Source organism: Corylus avellana, chromosome ca4 (assembly GCF_901000735.1).
Source record: "Corylus avellana chromosome ca4, CavTom2PMs-1.0".
Classification (NCBI taxonomy): Eukaryota; Viridiplantae; Streptophyta; class Magnoliopsida; order Fagales; family Betulaceae; genus Corylus; species Corylus avellana.
In genome coordinates this window covers 23,993,336-24,015,503 of record NC_081544.1, presented here as the reverse complement: position 1 = coordinate 24,015,503, position 22,168 = coordinate 23,993,336, and the positions used below count along the sequence as shown (strand labels likewise).

Sequence of the window (22,168 nt, the reverse complement as noted above, 5' to 3'; positions counted from 1 at the left end):
CTTTTGGTTGTTACATTAAATGCGTGTCAAATCCCACCTAACTCACAGGTGTGAAAGATATGGATCGTTGATCTTTACCTACCACTCTCGCACACGATGATACGTGAAGATGTCATCTTGTTTGAACAATACACTTAGCACGTTTGAACGCGATTGAATCACGTTCACATGCAACCGCATGACCAGAATTTATTAAAAAATTTAATCAAAAGCTTTTATCCCTTTTTGGTCATTAATTTGCCTATTAACCTCGCGAGAATATCTTAATTTTATGACACAATACCAATTAGCAATTTGTATAACAATTAAGCCAAATTCCACAATTATCAATACCAAAATCCAAGCAAGCATAGAACAAATCCACACAAAGATATTGGTAATGAAATGAAAAACTTTGGAATAACTCTTTAAAAGAAAAACCATTATAGTGGCAAGCCAACCCCAAAGCAATTCCACAATAGAGGACTTATGTTAAAGCCATACTATTTACAAAACATCTATAATCTAGACACATGCTTGCAGCGCCAACAAACAACCTATTTGCCTTCTACTGCATTGACTTGCTAACCTTTGGTCTTCTTCTACAGGAATAGCCTTAATGAACAAATTTGTCCCCTACAACCCTAAACTCTAGTGGCTAAAGGGTTTTGTATGGTTAATTGAAAGAAACAGAACAATAAAAAGGGTTTCAATTTATGCTCTTAAGTGTTTAGGATCTCTCTCCAACGTATTATGAAAACGTTGTCTCATTCTTTTTGAAAACCGTGCCTTAATAAGCGTATATATAAGTAGGATAAAACCCAGGTTTAATAATATAAGTAGACTAAATAAAAAAAGTCTGTCGCAAGTTCAATCGATGGAGCTGTAATCAAACCTCTTGGGATTTTTTTATATTTGCACTAGTTCGATTGATCGAACTGCAATTGAAGTTTTTGTACCATATTTTTAAACCTCAATTGATAACCCTTTTTAACCTAGTAAACATTGAAATTGATTTTTTTTTTTTTTTTTGGGTGAAATACAAAATCATAGCACTTTGAATTAAATTTCCAATACCACTAAACTTGCTTTCACCTGATATTGGAATTAAAAGATATGACCATTTTACTCCGACCGGTCTTTGCTAGATTACATTACCAAACTTGAATTTTTCATGTGTTTGGCCGACCTCTACACCGACTGAAGTCAAAACTAAACATTACAACCCGGATACCATGCTTTGACACTAAATTTGCCAACACATTAAAAACCTAACAAAAATAATAAAATATAACCAAACAAAAGAATAAGTACTCAAAATAAATAGCTAATCTTTCTTACCATGGTTTCATTGATACGCAGGCATGCAATCTAATCTCTCTTGCTTTTACATTTGATTTTAGTTGGCCATATTTGTGATACAGTTCGTAAGAGTCGTTGCTCAAGTTAATTTTCCTATCAAAAAGTGAATTTTTGGGATGGCTCCCTAAAGTGCAGATTCTTCTATTTATTGGAAAACACATACCCATTTCATGCCATTAGTTGACTGATTTTATAGAAAATAATGGCTACAAAAACTAACATTATCAACTCATTACATTGATTTTATGTTTAGTTTTGTAAGATCAAAACATATCATGATTATTAGAATGCATGTTTGAGCATATAAAGTCTCACATCAAATAATAATGATAAAAAATTGAGAAATTGTTATACATGGTTGGTTCATGACCTTGATTTGATTTGTATGAACCTCTAGAAGACCAAATATTTGGGAGAAAACAAAATCATCAGAATTGTGTTTTTCAAGCAGTGTGACTAAACCAGACCATCATACCACTGACACTAGTTTCCAAGTTATGCAGAAACCATAGCTTGAAGTAGAGTGCATGTTGCACTTGGCAATGTTATAATGTGATCCAACCACTGGCCGTAAGAAGGAAATTGGGACACTCCTTGATTCCTTCTGTTAGGGGGAAGTCAGTTTAGGCCAAGGGAAGGGATATGGCAAAGAAAATGCTACACGTGCTATTACATATGATTAAAAACAATTGCCTCTCAAATAGTGGATGAGTAATTCTATTTAGTAGACTATTATACGACTGTCATACAATTTAATGATGTAGCAACAAAAATTAACTATTTGATCAATACTTGTAAAAGAAAAAACAAGGGTTAATTTTCTGCCACGTCATTCTAGTTATATGGGAATTGTATAGTAGTCTACTGAATAACAGCATTACTCATATTGGTTCATGCATCCTGAATTCTAATGTACCATCTTCCCTTCCCTTCCCCCTCTTATTCTTTTTCCCTTTCATTGTACCTAAAACTCAATCCTGTTTTAAAGGATATACAACCTTTCAAATTCATCAATTTTGAGAGTGCACCACCTCAAATAATGAACCTATGTAAAACAATTATTTGAATGGGAAATCTTTTAGAAGACTGGAAAATGAGTAATCAGCTAAAATTCACAATAAAAATGGTAAAAATTTACAGAACACTACTTCACAGTCAAAACTTCCTTTGCTTTGAATCTTTTGCTGTTTGATCTGCTGAGAAGAAAATTCACGTGATAGTTTCAGCTCAAATTCATACAAGATGGTGACATTGATGCCCCTGCAACAATTGAAAAATAAATAGGGAACATGTAGACTGAACTATACATCTTACACAATGATCGGTTGTTCTCCCTCAAGCTCAGATATAACTATTAATGAGTCTGTCAATTCAAGGGAGAGGGGTTCCGACTTGGGAATTGGGTTAATTACCTGCAATAACATAAGGTTGAATATGATTCCTAAACACTTTTTATTCAAAACCAAATTAAGATTTGTACCTTCTTGTTGTTTTTCACGTAACCTATGGCAACTTCTCGCCGTAAATACGCTCTTTCAGTGAGCTCAGAGAATGAGGGGTTCTCGCCTTCTTTCATGTAGAGGCCAATATCCTATCAGGAAAAAAGAGAGGCAAGTAAAATATGCCGCTACTATGGATAAATGCATCGGTTGTCACATAGATTGTTATCATGGAAGATCTCTGGTTATAGCAGAATATTAACACCATCATCTTGCTTTTAACTAACAGCTGCATTTTGTTCCAATCTCTTGGATAAAGATAGCAATGCACAATGGTTGACACCATCACTGGTCATAGACTAGAGATTTCCCAATATGTTTAAGGAGCAAATAGTAGAGATGAAAACCATTTGATCTATTTGTGAGCATCTCTAAACTTAAGTGAGATGATTTAGAACGTTAGTAGTCCCTTAAGGTATCTAGTTGAAGTTACCTTTTGTCCACTCACCTATCATGAACGCAATATGACAGATCAGACCCGGAGAAGTTATCCCATCAATTCAATGATACAACAAACAATTTAATAATCACCAAAGCCCACATATTATGTCAAATAACATCAGCAGTCTGCCGAGTTAAGTGACGTGATGATCTTTTTTCACCCTTTTATTCTACAATCTAATTCTATACTGTAACCAAGGCAGCACCCTCTACTGGTAAATGCACCAAAGATCTTCTAATCCTTAATCACCTCATTATCATTGATTCAGAAAAATCAATGTACTACAGCAAGACCCAAAAAAAAAAAAAAAACACAATTACCTTCATATATATTTCATCACCCTCTGCATTCAGGATGTCTTTCCACACCTCATTCAGCTCATTATTCTCCGCCACTGCTATGCAGGAACATATAATTACTATCTAATATAAAAGTAGAACTTTATAAAAAATGTGACAGCAGGTAGAGTAGAAGGTTCAAGACCTTGAGCCGTAACAAGGCTCATTATTTCCTCTGCTGCAATGTAAGTCAAGGATGGCTTGATTTTGGTAATCTGTAGGACCCACAAGAGTTCAGTACATACAAATACCATAAAAGCTTACAAAGTTTCACACAAGAAAAACTGTATCTGCAGAAGAAGTATTACTTGTTTGCCCAATTTCGAGTCAACAATCTCTGCGACCAGATTTTGTACCTGCAATACAATCATTCATCATCTTACTTCTCTTGTCTCACAAAAATTCATGGTTACTACTACTCTCATACTAATAAATCCCAGAAATTAATATTTGGAAATTAGAAATTGGGATCAATAAGATAAAAGTTAATGCAAGTGATCTATTTTCACCTTCACTCCAAGCTTGTTGCAGATACTTTCAGCAAGGAGAAGAGAATATGCGGAATGTTTGTCTACCCTGGTCGGATCTGAAGACAGAATAGTTAATGAAAGGCAATCTTCAGCGAACTAAAATATCATGCATCATTACCTCCAAGTAGCCACTCTCTATCAGATATGACAACAATTGACACGGGAAAATCTTTGCCATTGTTGACTGAATTTTGAATGTTTACTATGGTTTCCTTCAAGGTATCATAGTTCATGGGGTTTCCAATCTGCAGCAGAAAAAAAAACAAGGATTAGAAAGAAATAAGGAAAAGGGGAAAAAAAAAAAACCAAAGAAATTGGGAGACAATGGTTCAACCCTATGGGTTGACTTAATGAGATGGTACCCTATGAGAAACCCGGACGTTTTTTAGTTTGCCTTGACTAGCATTCTTTCTTGCCCTGTCCCTGTCATCTAATGATGTATCTGACAATATCTCCTGCATACATATATAGGTACAGATAATGAGCTATGAACCATAGATCAATTCATGTATGATCTAGAACCTGAATGCATATGACTTCTTAATACCATGTTCCATCAAGCCTCAATAATTAACAATGATGTTAATTCTTTTGTAGTTCCCAAAGTAATATCCCTGTTGTTTGTCAAACATATATTTTCTGAAGATAGCAATGATTTAGTGGCAAAGTGCATCTTAGAGAGTTCTTTTTAACTGATTGACAGCAAAAAAAGTAGGTCACCAATCTGGCCATCCTCAGTAAGTGATGCATATTGGCTGTCAAGTTTCTGGTGGGAAAATTCAAGGATTGAATATTTTAAGTGAAGCACTATAGTATCTTTGATATGGACTAGAGGGATGTGTATTAATGATACCTCCAACCCGATTTATATTCTTTTGATGGGAAATTACAAGATTATTAATAAAAGATAAAAAGATCGTAATTTTCCTAAAACTATTGCTCGGTTCTTAAAAAAAGATAAGGGTATATAGGAAATTGAGGAAGACAAACTTTCCAATTTTAGAAATAGACATGTATATTGGGACATCTGAAATTAGAAAACAAAACATTTAAATTGAGACAGAGAGCTTTACAGAAGGACCTGCAATAGTTAAAAGTTGGTGTATATATATATATATATATATATATATATATTCTTCATCGTCTCATATAGATCAATCAAACAATGAGAGACCACAACTCAATTGAACTATCAAGAATATAACCCAAATCACTAACCACCAAATTTTTACAGAAATTATCTTGTAGGGTGTATCACAGGCTACACCACTATGATAACAAATACCTCTCCGCAGTGCATGTTAGAGCGAGATTGGGATTGTATTTGAAAAATAGAGCTTTTAAATTAAAAAAAGTTTTTTGCTTTTAAGCTTTTGCCAATACTGCGTTTTGGCCATTTTTAGAGTAAAAAAGTCAAAATAGTACTTCTGGAATTTTTTACCAAACATGTCAGTTTTTGTTTTGCACAACTTTTTAGGTACTAAAAGTACTTTTTAAACTCTCTAACACAATCCCAAACATGCCCTTACTAGCCTAATTTTTACTTCCTCAAACTCCAAGACCAGTGTCTAATAAATGTACAAGTTCATAGCAAATAGTAAACATGGAGTGACAGTTCCAAATGGAATATACGAGGATACCACAACACTGCCAGGTCCAAGATAATTATCATATTCTTCTATCATCTGTATAACATCTGGGCGCCACCCAAGCAAAAGTATGTATTCTCTTGGTCCAAGACTCCAGTCTGATGCCTGCATTCATGTATAAAACATTACCCATACGGACATCAAAGTGACATCCAAATCTCTTCAAAGCATCTGTGTAGGGAATACTTACTTTGGAACCTGATTTGTTGGGACGTTTCACAACATTTTCCAGTCTTCTTTTTTTCACTTCAGACGCATGATTTGCATACTCACCATTATTTTCTAGAACCACTTGATTTTCAAAAGAACTACTTCCTTGTTTGACATCGTTTACATATGTAACCAGCAGTTTCCTCGTCTCATTAACAGGTGAAATAAACAAAATCTAAAACAGCAAAGTAAAATAAGTTTTAGAGTATAGAAAATAAGATCCAGGGATGGAATGTCAGGAACTCAGTCATCAAAAATAAACATTAAACAATTTCTTGGCAAACTAATCTTTCCTTGTAACAAGAAAAAGTATTTAAATTTGAATTAGACAATCAATCATGAACAGTTCAGAAACACAACAGTGTAATGACTAAAATTTGATGCAGACTATAGTCTCATCATCGTCATAGCATTTTTTTAAAACAAATTAGCAGACATGCAAGCGTAACACTGTTCACCGTACAGCTCATCCACCAGGGGCAAATGGCAACACATTATGGATCAAAGTTTTCCCTTGAAAGGAAGAGACAGAACCTAAGTGGAAACCTTCCTAAAGTCTAGGGGTATAATAATTCAACTCATTCACTTAACCATGTAATATACAGACTATTTAACCATGTGACATTAAATAAACAAATATCCTCCTTCCACTAACTGATCCTTTCCAAGCAGATCAAGCACTGGCTTCCAAAGAGAGCCATTTTTCTAGTACTTGACAGCCAAATTGGATATTCTTCAACTAAAAGCCATTATTCCTCTTTTAAATAGCCATTCACAGAGAAGTCTCAGCACTAGACAAAGTTCTATCCATCAAACAGATTTCTCACTAAAGTATTAACCATCCGGTTGTCAACTATGAAATGACAGAAAATACTGCATTGAAACAAGAATCAATTCAGTCATTTAAAAGGAGTGAGGGCCTGCACACACGTGGCCATTCTTAGTCAAGCCTAGCACCAGTCATGAAACATCTTAATATACAACAAAATTGAATGCTATAATGGTTGCCTTCACAGATCTAGATCATTCAAATGGACTCAAGTAGTGCTCAGTATGGGGATATATTAGGACTTTGTGGGCTTGCATGTCTGTCTGTGTCAAAAAAGTATGACCACACTTCGGAATTGTTAAACCATAAGTACAAAAATGCAAAACATTCTATAGTTTTTACCCAACCTTGGTCAAAGCATATAAATAGAACCATATGGTTCCTATCAGTCTACAGGAGCAAAGGTGTCTTGGCAATCAATTTGTGTTCCTAAAAAAGAAGGTGATTTGGGTTTAGAGAGAATAGAGGATTGGAGTAAAGCAGCCATTTTGAAGCACAAATGGAATATTTTTGATCAGGCAGGTTCGATGTGGGTTGCTTGGGTTAAAGAAAATATTTTGAAGGGAAGATCATTCTATACTACTACAGAATCTTCAAATAGTTCTTGGGGTTGGAATAAAATTTTGAAGCTCAAGAAGATTGCAAGATCTTTTTTGCATTATGCAGTAGGGAATGGGAAAAACAATTCTCTTTGGCATGATTGGCGGCATCCCCTAGGAGTACTCTTTAGCGTTTTGGTTGATAAACAATGGATTTGGAGGCCTGCAATATCAGAAGATTTAGTGTCGATACATTTCTTCCCCTCTATCCAGATTGGTGATTTTGACAAACCTTCTTAGATCCCCTCTTAATAAGGTAAGTTTAATACATCTGAAACCTTTTTTTTTTTTTTTTAATAAGTGAATTATATTAGAAACAGCATAAGGCGCCCCTGTGACCACACGCAGTATATAAGAAGAGCGCAACTAAACACCGACCCAACCCAAACAAAAACACCATAGAACACCAAAACCCTAGACCCCTAAGACTCGAAACCCAAAGTCTTATCCTCCCGATAATGCTCCTCATCAATGGTAGAAAGGAAGGCCACAATCTTTTCCTCTTGCCCCTTGGTCCCGAACCCCACCTTAGAGCAAAGCAAAGACCATTCCAAAGGAGAGAAGGGAGAAAGCTACCCGAATCTTCATCCATCCCTTCCCCGAGAACGCTGTCCAGCACCAAAGAAGAATGTGACAGACCACCGTGAGCTGCCAGAGAAGACAGGGACAAAATCGACTTGAGGAAACCCCGCCTGAGAAAACCAACACCAGCGCAAACCTCTCCCGCAAGAAGACCCACATCCAACTTTGACTCCCTCTTATCCTTGTTTTTGCACTTATATAAAATCAAGGGCTTAGGCACCTTCTGGGTGCAGTCTGCCAAATTAGATTCAAATTACCATGGAAAACTGTTTGGTTCTCATGTGCAATCCCAAAACATGCTTTTATACTTTGGTTGATAATCAAAAATAGACTTGATACCTGAGATAGGCTTCTGAAATGAGGATATACAGGGGACTCTAAATGTGTGTTCTGCAGGAACTGTATTGAGAGTACTCAGAGTAGAGATCACCTCTTCTTTGAATGTGGATTTACTAAAAGATTGTGGAGGGAAGTAATGAGAAAATGTATGAGGGGTGCTCCTGTAACGGATTGGGAAAGAATTATGGATTTGCGATGGAAGCTAAAAGGAAAAAAGGTTAAGGGCAGAATATGCAAGCTGCTACTAGGGGCAAGTGTATACTATATTTGGTTGCAAAAGAACTGCATAATTTTTGAGGGCAAGTAAAGTCTGAAGAAAGCATAATGAAGGCCATTTTATGGGATTAAAAAATAGAGTGTTTTCGAAGAAGGGTTTTAAGAAATCTTTGTTGAATCTCTTTGTTTTGTGTGGGAATTCCCCTTTCTGTTTTGAGCAAGTGAGTTGTGTGCTGTAAATTTTTGAATGAGTGGTTAGTAGTGAGTTAGAAATTCTAAGAGTGAGAAGTTGTTTGCTATTTACTGAACTTCATTGGTTAAATGGAATGACTTATTCATCCAAAAAAAACATATAAATAGAACCACTTAAACTATAAGTACACTTAGGAATGCATACTCTAACCTCCTAAATGAATACTTTGGGAAATTAGTGAAATGAGGAGTTTCGATGCTTTTATTTTTTATTTTTTAATCCAACCTTGGTCTAAACATATAAATAGAACCACTCAACGAGTCAAACATCTGAAAGAGGAAGATCTGTCATGGGAAATCTCCAAACCATGATGCTAATTTTATTTACAACAAAGAGGAACATAATACTAAGTTTAGAAATCCATAGTATCCACCTACTTTATCAGTTTGCTGCAGAACTTCATCATCATTTGGGTGGAAATATATCTTTCCACTCCGATAAAGACCACAAACAACTGCCTGAAACAAAATCCATTTAGAGAAAGAGTCAAAACAAGCAGACCTATATAAGCTCTTTACAGGCAAAAAAAATTTACAATTGGAAGCTAGTATTACCTCTCGAAACCCACGCCTTATCTGCCTATAGTTTGTTCCAGCTAGATCAGGAAAGCTGCAAAGATTAAATACATTTTCTGCAATGAGTAGACATAATACTAATTAGTGTTTGAGTACAAACTACAACAATTGTAGATGGAAGAGTAATCACATTTGAAAAACAATGATCGCTCTTGACAGCTGCATCATAAATACTATATGATAAAGGCGCAACTTCGTTTGGGTTCAATCAAGATGGAACTCATGTAACCACCCAGAACTGAAACGGGAGATGATTCCATCAACCCAAAATCCAAACTAACCTGATATGGAAACAACCATTTCAATTCAAAGCAACCCAAATGAGATTGAAATAGGGTGTTGAAGTGATAGTTTGTTACTAGTTTTGTTTATAAATCTGAAGAAAGCCAACATATCATTTGGTGGGGCCATCCCAAATAAATTGAGTACGAGCATTTCACCCAATAATAAGTCTAAAAAAATTCTGATGGAGAACATTATAAGTAGAGCATTCAATGATAGAGTATTGAATAGATAGGCCACCAATTTTTTTGTTAGAAACTTCTATTTTGCTCTCTCTCTCTCTCTCTCTCTCTCTCTAATAAGTCTAAAAAATTCTGATGGAGAACATTATAAGTAGAGCATTCAATGATAGAGTATTGAATAGATAGGCCACCAATTTTTTTGTCAGAAACTTCTATTTTGCTCTCTCTCTCTCTCTCTCTCTCTCCTGGAGACATGCTGAGTATTATAAATCCTTAGAGAATTTGTACTGTACTTCGATAATTAAGCAAGTGCCTGTAGATCTTTATGAGCCCCTTCTGTCGAGAGCACTGAACAAATAACTTGGATGCAACATTTTCTACAGGCTCTACTTTCAATCCTGTTATTGATCTTAAGAGCTCACATGTACTGGGACTTGACACCTGCATTCATTAAAGAGGATATATTCAACCCAGAAAAACACAGTAAATCTTAGAATATAGTCTCAATTAGAGGCTACCAATAATTAATCTACCTCAACAATAGTGGGGACAAACTCCATCTTCTGAATTGGTTGAAGGGCCAGTACAGATAGAAATGCATCAGTATCAACGTCATACCTAATCAATCGAGGCTCTGAAGTCATTAAAATTCAATAGTGAAATTTTAAGAAACTTCAATAAAGTAAAAATGTTGTTGCTATGCACGAAATAATCCAAACAGCTACAGATACAGATGAGTGGGGGGGGCTAATCAGTGCTTCCAATTGTGTCTTAAATCAGATGCGATCATGCCAATTCTTAACCACAACCAACATCCTTTACAGCCTCCCCCCTCTAATTTTGAGACCCTTCAATCAGAGCTAAATAATTTGCTGCTAATCATTGACAAGCCAACCTTCTTAACCAATTTATCTCGTCCTACTAGTTTATTAAAACCAACTCATCATTCACCAATGAATTCAGATTTAGTTCTATCATTATTATCCTAATAGATCAACTTAACCTAATCTTTTGAGAAGGGATGAGATGGTGAAATAGTTAGGACAAATCATCCAGATATATGGAAATAAATGACAGCAAAATCAAGCAGTTAAAGAAAAGAGGAGTGCTAAAAATGACACAGGGCAAGACAATGGAAATAATTTAAATAATCCACTTTGCCAAAAGATATGGTTCTCATGTTGTAATGAGATCCAAATAGCATAACTTGTAGAATTTGAGATACAAATTAACTTAAGGTGTATTAATTAGAACAATTTTTACAGGCGCTATATAAATTCAATCTGAGATTTTCAAGAAAATAGTCAGTGTCAATAATCTTAACAAGATTATACATTCTTTGCAAGTGATCTTAGTTGCTTAATTAATGAACCAGAGTTATATGTTGAGATGTCTAAAATACTAAAAACAAAGCTTCAATATAACACCAAGGAGTGTCCATTAATAATTATATCTGCTTTCAAAAACAACATAAAAATGCAACGTCACAAAGTAAAATCCACTCCATATTGAGACTGAAAACCACCATTATATGTCTTTGCCTAAACCAATCCAAAACAAATTTGCTCTCATGATGATCTTCATTATCAAGGTAGTATACTTCATGTTACATGTAAGTTGATGTTATTATTCTTTCATTCAAATATGGATAATGATGTAACAAGCTAATGCTTAGAATTTAGCATTCCCCAAAACTCTTATCAATATAAAATATACTCCATTAATGGAAAAGCAAGTTTGGCGTATCCTTGGACAGTCAATTGATACAGAAGGCAAGCAGCTTTTAATCAAACTTCAGATTAAATGTCAAAAGCCCAATCAGCTCTTTTAAGTTATCAGGTTCTTACCTATCTCCCTTTGTTGGCAGTATAATTATTGTACGAGCTTTATTGGCTGCAGCTCTTTCAAACGATTTTGTTAAGCTAAGGCTGCAACTGTGAAAGTGGAACCTCAAAAGGTAAGAGATTGGAAGCAATTCAATTTTGGAAAATTATATAACTAATCCATTTACATTTCATATCATCAAATTATTTAAAATCTTAAAACCTGAAACCAGCCTGATAAGTGATGATATCTATGATTGATAAAGTCCTTACTCCCAAAGGAAACTAGCTAGAGAAACAGAAAGGATTTGACAAAAGTCATTAAGAAGTCAAGCCTTTACTAATAAAGAACCACTTGGTTCACCTTGTCAGCCAAAATCTATAAATTACTTGATACATATTATGTACAGGTAGCATCCAATCTGAAGAGTGGGCACCATACATGTTTTACAAATAAAGCAATATCAAATGTCTGCAGGTGTTTTATTCAATTTAAAGTCACCAGATCAGCAAAAGCAACATTGGAAAAGCAATATATCCATCATGGTTAATTAAATGGTTATTTCAAATTTGTGAGAGAATTTGGCTACACAAGTAACAGGGATTTTCCTTTTTGATTATATCGTACTTATTACTTTAGGATATATCTCAATGGAATGTGGAAAAACAACAGTAAAATAATTATACAAAGAAAAAACAAGAACGTTATAGTAATAAACTGTCTTTTCCTAGGATAGGCAAAAAAAAAAAAAATTTTTAAAAAAAAACATCAAGGGATTCCTAACTGAGAAAGTAACAATTGAGGAAACTCTACGCACATTCCCAGTGAAGAAAAAAGTGGGTGCTTTCTTCAAGTTACTGGCATGATTAGAAGACAGGAAATTACTCAGTAATTACCTCTTTGTAAGGACATCAATATGATTAAGATCCTTGGCAATATTGTCAACTAGTTTCTCCATCTGTTTCCTTGGAAGATCAGACATAAGAAGAATTCTCTGCCTCCTGTAATTACATACAGAAGAGGTAAACAGGAGATGGAAATTTAATCATAAGATACTGATATAGAACCGAACTGGCAGCATAAGACCAAATTACCTAGCTGTAGCAGTACCTAAGCGGACAGCAAATTCATGATACTTATTTAGCTGCTTTAGTATGAAATTCAGATGACTGTTCACTCCACATATAATGATATGATCAGACTCCATTACTTGTAGCTGCGCCCCTTCTCTGAGCCTTTGCATATTGTTCTGTTGAAAAAAGTCAAAAGGATGCCAGGTACGTATAACTGTATAAGCAAGCTTCAGTAAATGTTTCTTGTTTCAATAGCTTACTCTAAACTGTTCTGTCATTGTGCTCAACAGACGAGAGTAAACCAATATGCCCCATATCGCAAGACTAAAGCCAATAACACGTTCAATGCGTGATCTTTGCTGTAACACATAAAGATACTTTTTTAGTAACAGTGCGTACAATGCTATGATGAGATAGGCAATACAGAAGCAGTGGCAAATTATCAAGTTAACCAAATGATCAAATTCACAAGACTATCACACTTTCAAATGAGTAGATGATGAACACAGACATGCCCAAGCCTCCCAGCAGCAGTCCTCCAGAGATTGCGAGTTACCCCTATTTTATTCAACATTGGACATATCTTAGTTAGCAAACAAGAATGAGATGACCGCCTACCAAATGAAAAGTGCAACCACTAAGGATACATCAAAATTTCTTCCAAAATTGGTAGATTGTAGGTTACCTGAATTTGAAGAACAGGAAACCACCAATGACAACAAATGAGAAGCAAGCTACGAGGAGCACTACAAAGATCCTATGAAACATCAATAGTACAATCCAGCACATCAATTAGGACATAAAGACAGTTGTTAATTGGTGAAGACATTCATCGAATGTATAGCAGACATATAAACACCATATTGGCAATATCTATGTAACTATAACCAGTGACAAGCATATATTAACAAAATTAATCTGATCACAGAAATTTAGACTCTAGGAGAGGCATTACAGATATCAAATCAGGGTGAACCTCTCTTCGATTCATGGAGTTTTTTCAACAAAATTCTTTACTGTCCACATGAAGAAGGTGCATTATTTGCCCATAGAGCTAGTTTCATAACTATAGTAACAGTAAACTTCTGGTTTTTGACATTCTTTAGACTACCCCAAGACATTTAGTTTCACCTTTTAAACCTACACAATGATCATAACCCCAACATTGCCATTCTCCTAAAGCTGCCAAGTTTTCCACAATTTTCCAAATACAGATGAATGCATAGAATTTTTTTGGTCAGTATGCACAATGGAATTGAGTATAACTTAATAAAATAAATGAGGATCAATATAGCATTGATTGCAAGAAAGAGAATGATCTTAACCCTGGGGGAGCAAAGGTTGTGTGGGGTGCCAAAAGGCAGTGAATGAGATCTCGAACACAGGGCCTCCTACATCTAAATCAGTTTTTTGGTGGTAGATCATATAGATGTACAAAAAGCTTCTGATTTTGATGAATTGGAAACATCTTTTTGCCATTTCTATTTACCTTGTTCATATCTTTGTTTCATGTGTTTTGTAGAGCTATTTACACGATTGCAGGCATTTTCAGAACACCTCTAACAAAGGGACAAATAGTAAATTTTGAAATAACTTATTGTAAACCTTTTTCAGATATGAATCTATCTGATTCAGAGGGGAAGAACTTGCAGCAGTATCTAAAGAGTAATTGCATTTGCTTCGGTAAATGTGCTCTTCGGGCACTTGAACCTGCGTGGATCACATCTAAACAAATAGAAGCAGAGCGGCGAGCAATGACACAAAATGTGTGCCACGGTGGAAAGGGGTTGAGGTGGCAGACGTGGCTCATTTGGGGTTTTGAGAGCCCCTATGCCAGTGTTTGGTGGCCGTTTGCAAGCTCTCTTTTTGAGGACAAATGACGCACGGCATGACAGGTTACCTTCTTGAAGCTAATAATTCATTTGAAGTGCATTCCATACTATATAATACCATAAAGAAAACATGTCTAAAGTGTATGATTTAAGCCAAAGCCACATCATTTTGATTGAGATAACACTACACTAAATCTTATTGTCTGGTATGACAATAAAGTGAATAATATTGTAAAAAAAAAAAAAAAAACTGCCATGAACTCATCTCAACAACTCAAAAATTTACTCATGGAACAGTTGATAAAGAAATTCACTGGCTCGAGAACAATGAATATCCTTCACTTACGTGGCAACATTTTTCTCAAATTGGACGTCAAGCAAGTACAATAACCGTGCAAAGCTCCATCTAATATCTTTAATCAAAGGCAAGGACACATCCAAGTGAAGAGGCCTGGGTTTATTCAGGGAATTAGATGCACAAGCAAAAGGCAAGCTTGCTGCCCCAAAAGTCTGAACCACAGAGGGAAGTATTTGTTGGACCATCTCTATCAATGAATTAGCAAAATTTAGCTGTGCCATTCTCAGTATGAAATAGAATGACATCGACCCCATCATGATCTTAGTTCGATAATCCTGCACAGAGCATTGCATGAAGATATTTACCACATTTTTAACACCAGAAGCACAGCATGGATCAAACATATAAGTTGAACCTCATTGGTTTTCCCTCGCCCAAGAGAATTATTCCAGAATGAGTTCAAACAAGTTGTCATAGTTAAACTCATTGTTAACAGAGAACAAGCAAGTAAATCAAGTGTCTAGATGATTTCTTGGCCAATATATAAAGAATCTGAGGAGCTATTCCAAGGGTCATAAAACTAGCAGCAATCTTCCACTCATCCAAAAGAGCAGTCAAACAAAATAGATGGCCAACACAGTGTAACATACCAGTCAATAGATTAGAAAGTTGGGAGTTCAGATCATCATAAGCTTAAAAATAAAATAATTAATGAATCATGGAATTTGATATGCATTTTCTTGCAAAGATTAGGGGTCTGGCATGCATGGCTCAAACTTGAATTATTTCAAGATTTTTTTGCCTTTCACTCTCTTCAACCTTACGAACTTCCAATAAGTTCAATCTTCAGAGAAGCAAGTCCAAGATTGTACATAGAATTTTGATTAGTCAATTTCAGTAAGATATCGCATAAAAATTACCAAGACAGAGTTTGAAAAAAGTTGAGCTGGTCATTTGACCCAACATTACAGGTACATAACAAGGCCCTGTTAACTTGTTAAAGTTTCATCAGCTCTTCAACACATGGATCAGTTAAAGATTTGGAAGCCAATCATAGCTTATGAATCTCCTCGAAGTAGCTATATATCTCTTCTCTTATGAGATCTAACACTTCTAGATTGATAATCCATCATTGAAAATCCCAAAATAACGAGGAAACTAATTTCCAGACCAGATATAAGCCAATGTTACTTGTTTTTATTACTCAAAAGAATTATGCCATCTTCTTCATGTTAGCTTTTCTTGACTATATCAGCGTCATCCTCATTTTGCTTTCTTTTTTTTCTTTTCTTTGTTAGAGGAATTTCCTTTCAACATTTCTTGTGTCAGTTTCTTCTTTGAGATAATTACCACCACCCCTAAACATTGAAATATATAAACATTAGTGTTGTCTCCTCTTACTCTGTATTTAAATTCCACAGATGCTCTACAGCAAACTGTTCATGTATAGATTTTGGATACCTATTAAAGAACATATGACTATAGATGCATTGAATATCATCCTTTACTGCTTTCTTCTGCACATGAATGTATGGGTCTTACAATCCTAGTGTCTGACATGAGTTAAGTCTAATCTTAACAATGTATATATAAGCTCTTGGGCACATTTCCCTTGCAAGCTAGTTTTCAAGGGTGAGTTCTACCTAAGGTTTGTATCATTTGGTATCAGAACTAACCACCACATCGAGAATAGGATCGGACGCAGTTCGTCGAGTATGGGATCGAATGAATTGCGGCTTTGTGGTCAAGTCACAAAGGAGGCGACCTATAAGCCGGATTAAAATGTCTTTGTACTATGTATGGGCATAGTATTAAGTCATTGAATATTGATAGATGAGTGGAGCTGCCAAAAGAGAAAAGGCTACTATAGAGTCAGTGTCAATAGAGTGGGTCGTCGTAGATGTCGACTGCGGAGTGTGGTGGCATGTTACAATTCTAGTGTCCCACATAGGTTAAGTCTAATCTTAACCATGTATATATAAGCTCTTGGGCACCCTTCCCTTGCAAGCCGATTTTCAAGGGTGAGTTCTACCTAAGGTTTGTATCACTAGGACACATTAATACAGGTTAAAGAAGCTTCTTATGCCACCTTTATTTGGCATGAATACCAAGTTATTTTTTTCTTTTCTCTTGCAGATTCCCAACTTTCTTCACCACTTTGGGTATGTTTGTTAATCTGTTTTAGGGAGTGTTTTGTGTTTTTGATTTGATAAAGTGTTTCGATGAGACCTATATAAATAAATAAATATCATCAGATATAAGCAAGAAACTGTGAACAAACAGATATAAATATCATCACAAGAAAGATTGTATTAACATGTGATTTTGACCGAACAAACCAGAAGCACTCTAACTGGCAAGGGAAAAAAATCAAATATCTAAGTCCAGTGAAGTGAAAGATTAGTATGCAACTCAACATTCTGAACATAAAATCACTACCTAAAATTCTACATATCCAGAAAAAGAAAACAATAAAAATTATCTGTGCTCCAAATCCTTCATTAAATGCTTACCTGAAAGTCATTATTCGAGTCCATCCTAAAGAACTTGGCATTCAAGTCATCAGAAACATTTATGTGCATGGTGGAGTCTACCCTATCCCCTGTACTTGGAGAACTGGCCCCCCATTTCCCTGTAAAGATATTGTCATAATTATAAAGTGATTAGGCACCAAAAAATAATGTGGTTAAAATCCAGCTATGGACCATTGGAGAATACACAGCATTTTTATGAAATCCCATAAATGAAATAAACTCAAGCATCTCTCACTTCAAATGAATTAGACACATATGATCCTAAGGTTCTCCTCCTAATTGAACTTATGGAATTGGCGGATCATACACCAACTAATCACTCATCCCAAAAGACTTATCAAAGTTCCCAAAAGGGAACATACACCACATGATTAGTCAGTCATTGATGTTCATGAGACTTCATGAAGTTAAAAAGAAAGTAAAATAATAGAGTTTATTAGAGTGATCAAGCAACAAAGGCATCCCACCCAGATGATGATGGCAAACAAATAAGGATAACTGATGATATTATAATTCCCTTGCAAGAACGCTTCTAACTGGGAATCCACCTTATGGTTATTAAGGGTCAGAATGTTCCTAGTCAAGACAAGACATTGAAGGGAAAAAAATAACATAAATCAACTTAAAGGTAGTGGTTGGCAACTTGGCATGACACCATTACAGCATTAGATGAATAGTCAAACTGCATACTACATCAAGTGGTACATCACCAGCCAATCAACATTTGATTGATCTAAGTGACTTTGGAAACCTGTGATAAACAAAGCGAGGACAAACAGTTTGACAACGGGCAAAATAGGCAACATGAACACATGAAGTTACCCAACAAAAGAACAGCAAATAATCACATCAACAATAACCACAATGCAAGCAATACTCCAAAGGAAGCTCAATGAGAGACTGATTAGTGCAAAAGATCAACATTATAGAATATCTTTTGTAAAGAATTGAGGCATGAAACTGAAGGCAATCTCATAGCAAAAATAATACACAAAAATTTAAGATAAAAAGAACTTTTCAAAGATAATCAGAAAGCTTAAACCTGTAGGTACTCCTTAAGAAACAGACAGGAAGTGAATCACTTCCAGCACAAATCATATTGTCACCATAAAAAAAATAAAAAACAAAAAAGCTAATGTGTCCTTGACCAAACAGTTGACAGTTAGTTGAAAACCAGAAAGAAGTACCCCCAATATGGCATGATGACCTGTTTGAAACTATATACAAATGTGGAGAATGGATGGAAAACTAAGATGTGGACGAATATAAGTCAAGAACTTAACAAGAATCGTTTCATGTGTTATAGGAATTGAATGGATTAATTTACCTTTCCATATAGACATGTACAGGGATAAATATATCTTTTTCTTTTTTCAGACAGCTTATACTCACCTCCATTGTGTATTATGGAACTGCTTGCATGTATAGCCGAATGTTTAATCCACCAGAAGTGGCCTGGCATTGATATCCTGAAAAGTATCAGGGCAATGTCAGCCTCTTATAGCTCCAGATCACAATAAAATTTGTGAGAACAAGCTCTTTACATATAACAAAACCTTTTATAAATTTACATGTGAGCAACATTTGTCATCATTCAACAATAACAGGCACCAGAAAATGCATTCAGCAGAATGGTTTCGTTTATTATGCCATACGGCATATGACAATATTTTCCAGTGTAAAACGAGCAAAATTTCAATCTTGATACTAAAAAATAATATTACATACAAAAATTAAATGTAATATTCCAGTATACCTGTTCATCAACTATTATAATACTTGGGAATACACTAACCCTCACTCAACAATTTTCTCCAAGAACAAATGCTTTTCTGAAGAAAAGAATGAGGTAACTAGATGAATGTGAAAATATTACAGAAACAACAGGTGGCAGAAAGCCTGAAGAAACAGCCAAAACAGTGAGAGAGGTTGAGTGGGGTCATCGACCAGAACATTAGGCCACCTTTAACACTGTAAGAAAGATGATCGACAAATTGGCATTCTGAATCTCTCCTTAATTGGAGCCACCTGCACGAATCCTTTTTCACCATTCAGCCCTATCTAAGAAGAGTGATCATATCCTTTCCTACTGCTTTGATAATGATATAAGCTCATAACCATAAGTGCTCCCCAGAACAACAAAAAAAAAAAAACAATTTCTTTCCTATAACAAATATCCCACCCAAAAGAAAGGAATGTCTTTTGAATCGTTTCATTTCAAAATAATCTGTGATTCAACATACAAGCGGTCAACCCATCTATATACGATCCTCTGTTCTAACTATAAATGATAATTCGAATACTCCCTTTCCTTAACTTCACAGATACATATATGATGTAAATGCCGTATCTTTCAACTCAAATAATCGATTGAAAGACAAGTCCAGAAAAAATAATGGAAAAAGAAAGAGACTTTGGACATGAAGAATTCACCTCCTGGAAGAAGAAACCCGGTTGAGCCTAGGAACTCGGGAGGGTAAAATCCATGGCTGCAAGCTATGCAGTTGACTTAGAAGCATCTCTCACTCTCTCTCTCCCTCTGCGTGCGTTCTTGTCTGTAGAGAGAGGATCAGACTATTGGATACAAAGCACAACAGAACATGGCGTACTCCTCGGTAATGTTTATTTTCTTGGTGGGAAAAAAGAAACCAAACAACAAGTATACCAGAAATAATTTGCTAAAAAACGGAAGGAGGGACAGATAAGGAGTAAAAAAACACTGAAGCCGAGTGCACTGAGAAATGGGTTAATGGCCATCCGATATCATCAATCTCGTCAAAGAGTCTGAGCAGTCCCTTTCTAAAGTCCACAATAAAATTAAACAGAACCAGTGGACCACTGTCATCACTGCACATTACAGCCTGCTTCACGTTTGAGTATTTTGTTTGCTATATCATGTGTACATTCACCAAGATTTTCTTCAGAAAATTTTTAAGAAATTCAAGGTACACATATTATTATATGAATATATTATACACAGATTGTGGGAATTCCTAAAAAAATTATTAGGATTAATTTTTCTTTTGTTAAGTAAATGAATGAACGTGTTAAATAGTCAATTGTCTCATAAACATAAGCTATGAGAAAATAATAATTTAATTATTTAATAATATTTTAACATTCTTTGTCACGTGTGAATTCAAACTTTCTTCGTTATAGGCTTAAAAATAAGATCAACACGTTAAATATTTAATTGAAATTAAATGTGAATTACGAAAATGGAAAGAGAACGCATAAATTTGGAGTGGTTTAACTTTAAAAATCTATGTTCATCACTATAAATACCTAATAGGACTAACTCTTTATTGTATAACTTGATTATACAATTGGTATGTGGTCTATTTATAGAAAAGAAAAATGGTATGTAGTGTAGGTTAGAAAATATAATCAAATCCTAAAGAATTGGTTACAATGAAACAAGGTAAATACCTATAGAGAAAAATATATCTGAAAAATTATCTTATATGTTCTAACATCTCATTAAACTCAAGGCAGAAGCTTGAGTTTTGATAAAAAGAAAATATTAGGCAATTTTTTTTTTTTTAATATAATGCATAGTTTTTTTTTTTCTTTTTTTCTTTTTAAGAAATATGCTCTAGAGGTCCCTAAGGTATCAACTGTATAGATGATTTTATGCTGCAAAGTGATGTACTTACAAAACTTTTGTAACTCATAAGCCATGACTTAGTTTGCAACCCCAATAAAAAAGCCCGTTCACCTCTCGCTGTAGAACTTATGGTCTTTTTTCCCAATAATCACCTTCACGAACAAACCTTTTGTCATCCATAAATCTACTCGAGAGGGATTTTCTATATTTTGATTGATGAAGAACAAGGAAATGAATCAAATTGTTTAGGCTTAAAGATACTTAGGAACCTCTCTAAGAACAATGAATATAGCGTACACCGGTACACGCCCTATGAAAATTGAGGTTCACTGATCTTATATAGGTGTAGAGAAATATGGGGTTTAATGAATAAGTCAATTAAAAAATTAAACAAGGAAAAATTGTCTCGATTGAACGAGATTGGATCTTGTTTGACCACTAACTAGGGTTTCATAAAGATTGCATAGACACAATTAAACGTGGTTCCATCGAGGGTCTTGATTCTCGCTTAATGATCATCTCGATTGAACATAGTTCAATCAAGACTGAACTCGAGGCATTATGTGAAACACCATGGTTCAACATTGATCCCAACGAGCTTTGATAATGATTGCAATCAAGGCTTCCTATGAAACTTGTTAAACATTTAGATTTGGTTGCATTTGAATGAAGTTCGATCAAAGACATTATGGTTTTCTCATTAGAACTTGAAACACTATATTGATCAAACAAGCTTCAAAAGAGGTTGTGATTGCCAACTTTTCTTCTTCAATATATATATATACACTAAATTTGTCAACACTAAAAACCTAACAAACTTTCTATAATTTGGCAATTATATTGCAAAGTTTGACGACATTATAACTACAAAAACTACAGTGGATCATATAGTATATCCTATTAGACCACTAAAACTATGACTATTTTGAATTCATTGATTGAAAAACATGACTTTCCTTACACATACGCAGACATATAAGTATATTCTGTCATTTTCTGTTCTCTTTTCCATTTGAATCAAGAAGTGAGAATAATTCTCCGTAGTAACCTTGTTTTTTTTTTTTTTTGCATTTGATTAGAAAAAAAAAATATAAAATATAAAAATATAAGCACATTAAAAAAACATGTGAAAAA

The 22,168-nt window shown here is 34.9% G+C and overlaps 1 protein-coding gene across 3 annotated transcripts; it reads right to left on the bottom strand.

Annotated features, from left to right (window-relative positions):
* Positions 1–2,399: 2,399 nt before the first annotated feature.
* Positions 2,400–20,195, bottom strand: LOC132177317 (putative ion channel POLLUX-like 2). 3 transcript variants are annotated; one of them, XM_059589585.1, is made up of 25 exons: positions 19,861–20,195; positions 18,820–18,896; positions 17,407–17,525; positions 14,942–15,228; positions 13,449–13,520; positions 13,246–13,321; positions 13,024–13,122; positions 12,785–12,939; positions 12,587–12,691; positions 11,714–11,800; positions 10,400–10,484; positions 10,160–10,307; positions 9,382–9,458; positions 9,205–9,285; positions 5,990–6,184; positions 5,791–5,904; positions 4,513–4,605; positions 4,269–4,395; positions 4,130–4,206; positions 3,929–3,976; positions 3,766–3,835; positions 3,603–3,676; positions 2,822–2,932; positions 2,649–2,753; positions 2,400–2,537 (listed from the first exon to the last, which is right to left on the bottom strand). In XM_059589585.1, the coding sequence occupies exons 1-24, from the start codon at positions 19,944–19,946 to the stop codon at positions 2,652–2,654; spliced, it is 2,565 nt and encodes an 854-aa protein (XP_059445568.1). In that variant the 5' UTR covers positions 19,947–20,195; the 3' UTR covers positions 2,400–2,537; positions 2,649–2,651. The 3 variants fall into 3 exon arrangements, with proteins under 3 accessions (XP_059445568.1, XP_059445569.1, XP_059445567.1); XM_059589586.1 differs by having other exon boundaries at positions 2,400–2,534; XM_059589584.1 differs by having other exon boundaries at positions 2,656–2,753; positions 19,861–20,194.
* Between the last annotated feature and the right edge of the window lie 1,973 nt (positions 20,196–22,168).

Excerpts from the sequence above, each read along its gene's own strand:
- LOC132177317 (XM_059589584.1), bottom strand. The coding sequence starts at position 19,946 with ATGCTTCTAAGTCAACTGCATAGCTTGCAGCCATGGATTTTACCCTCC. Across the intron at positions 13,322-13,448 it reads TTCCTGTTCTTCAAATTCAG|GGGTAACTCGCAATCTCTGG; the intron begins GTAACCTACAAT and ends TGAATAAAATAG. Across the intron at positions 2,754-2,821 it reads ACGTGAAAAACAACAAGAAG|GTAATTAACCCAATTCCCAA; the intron begins GTACAAATCTTA and ends ATGTTATTGCAG.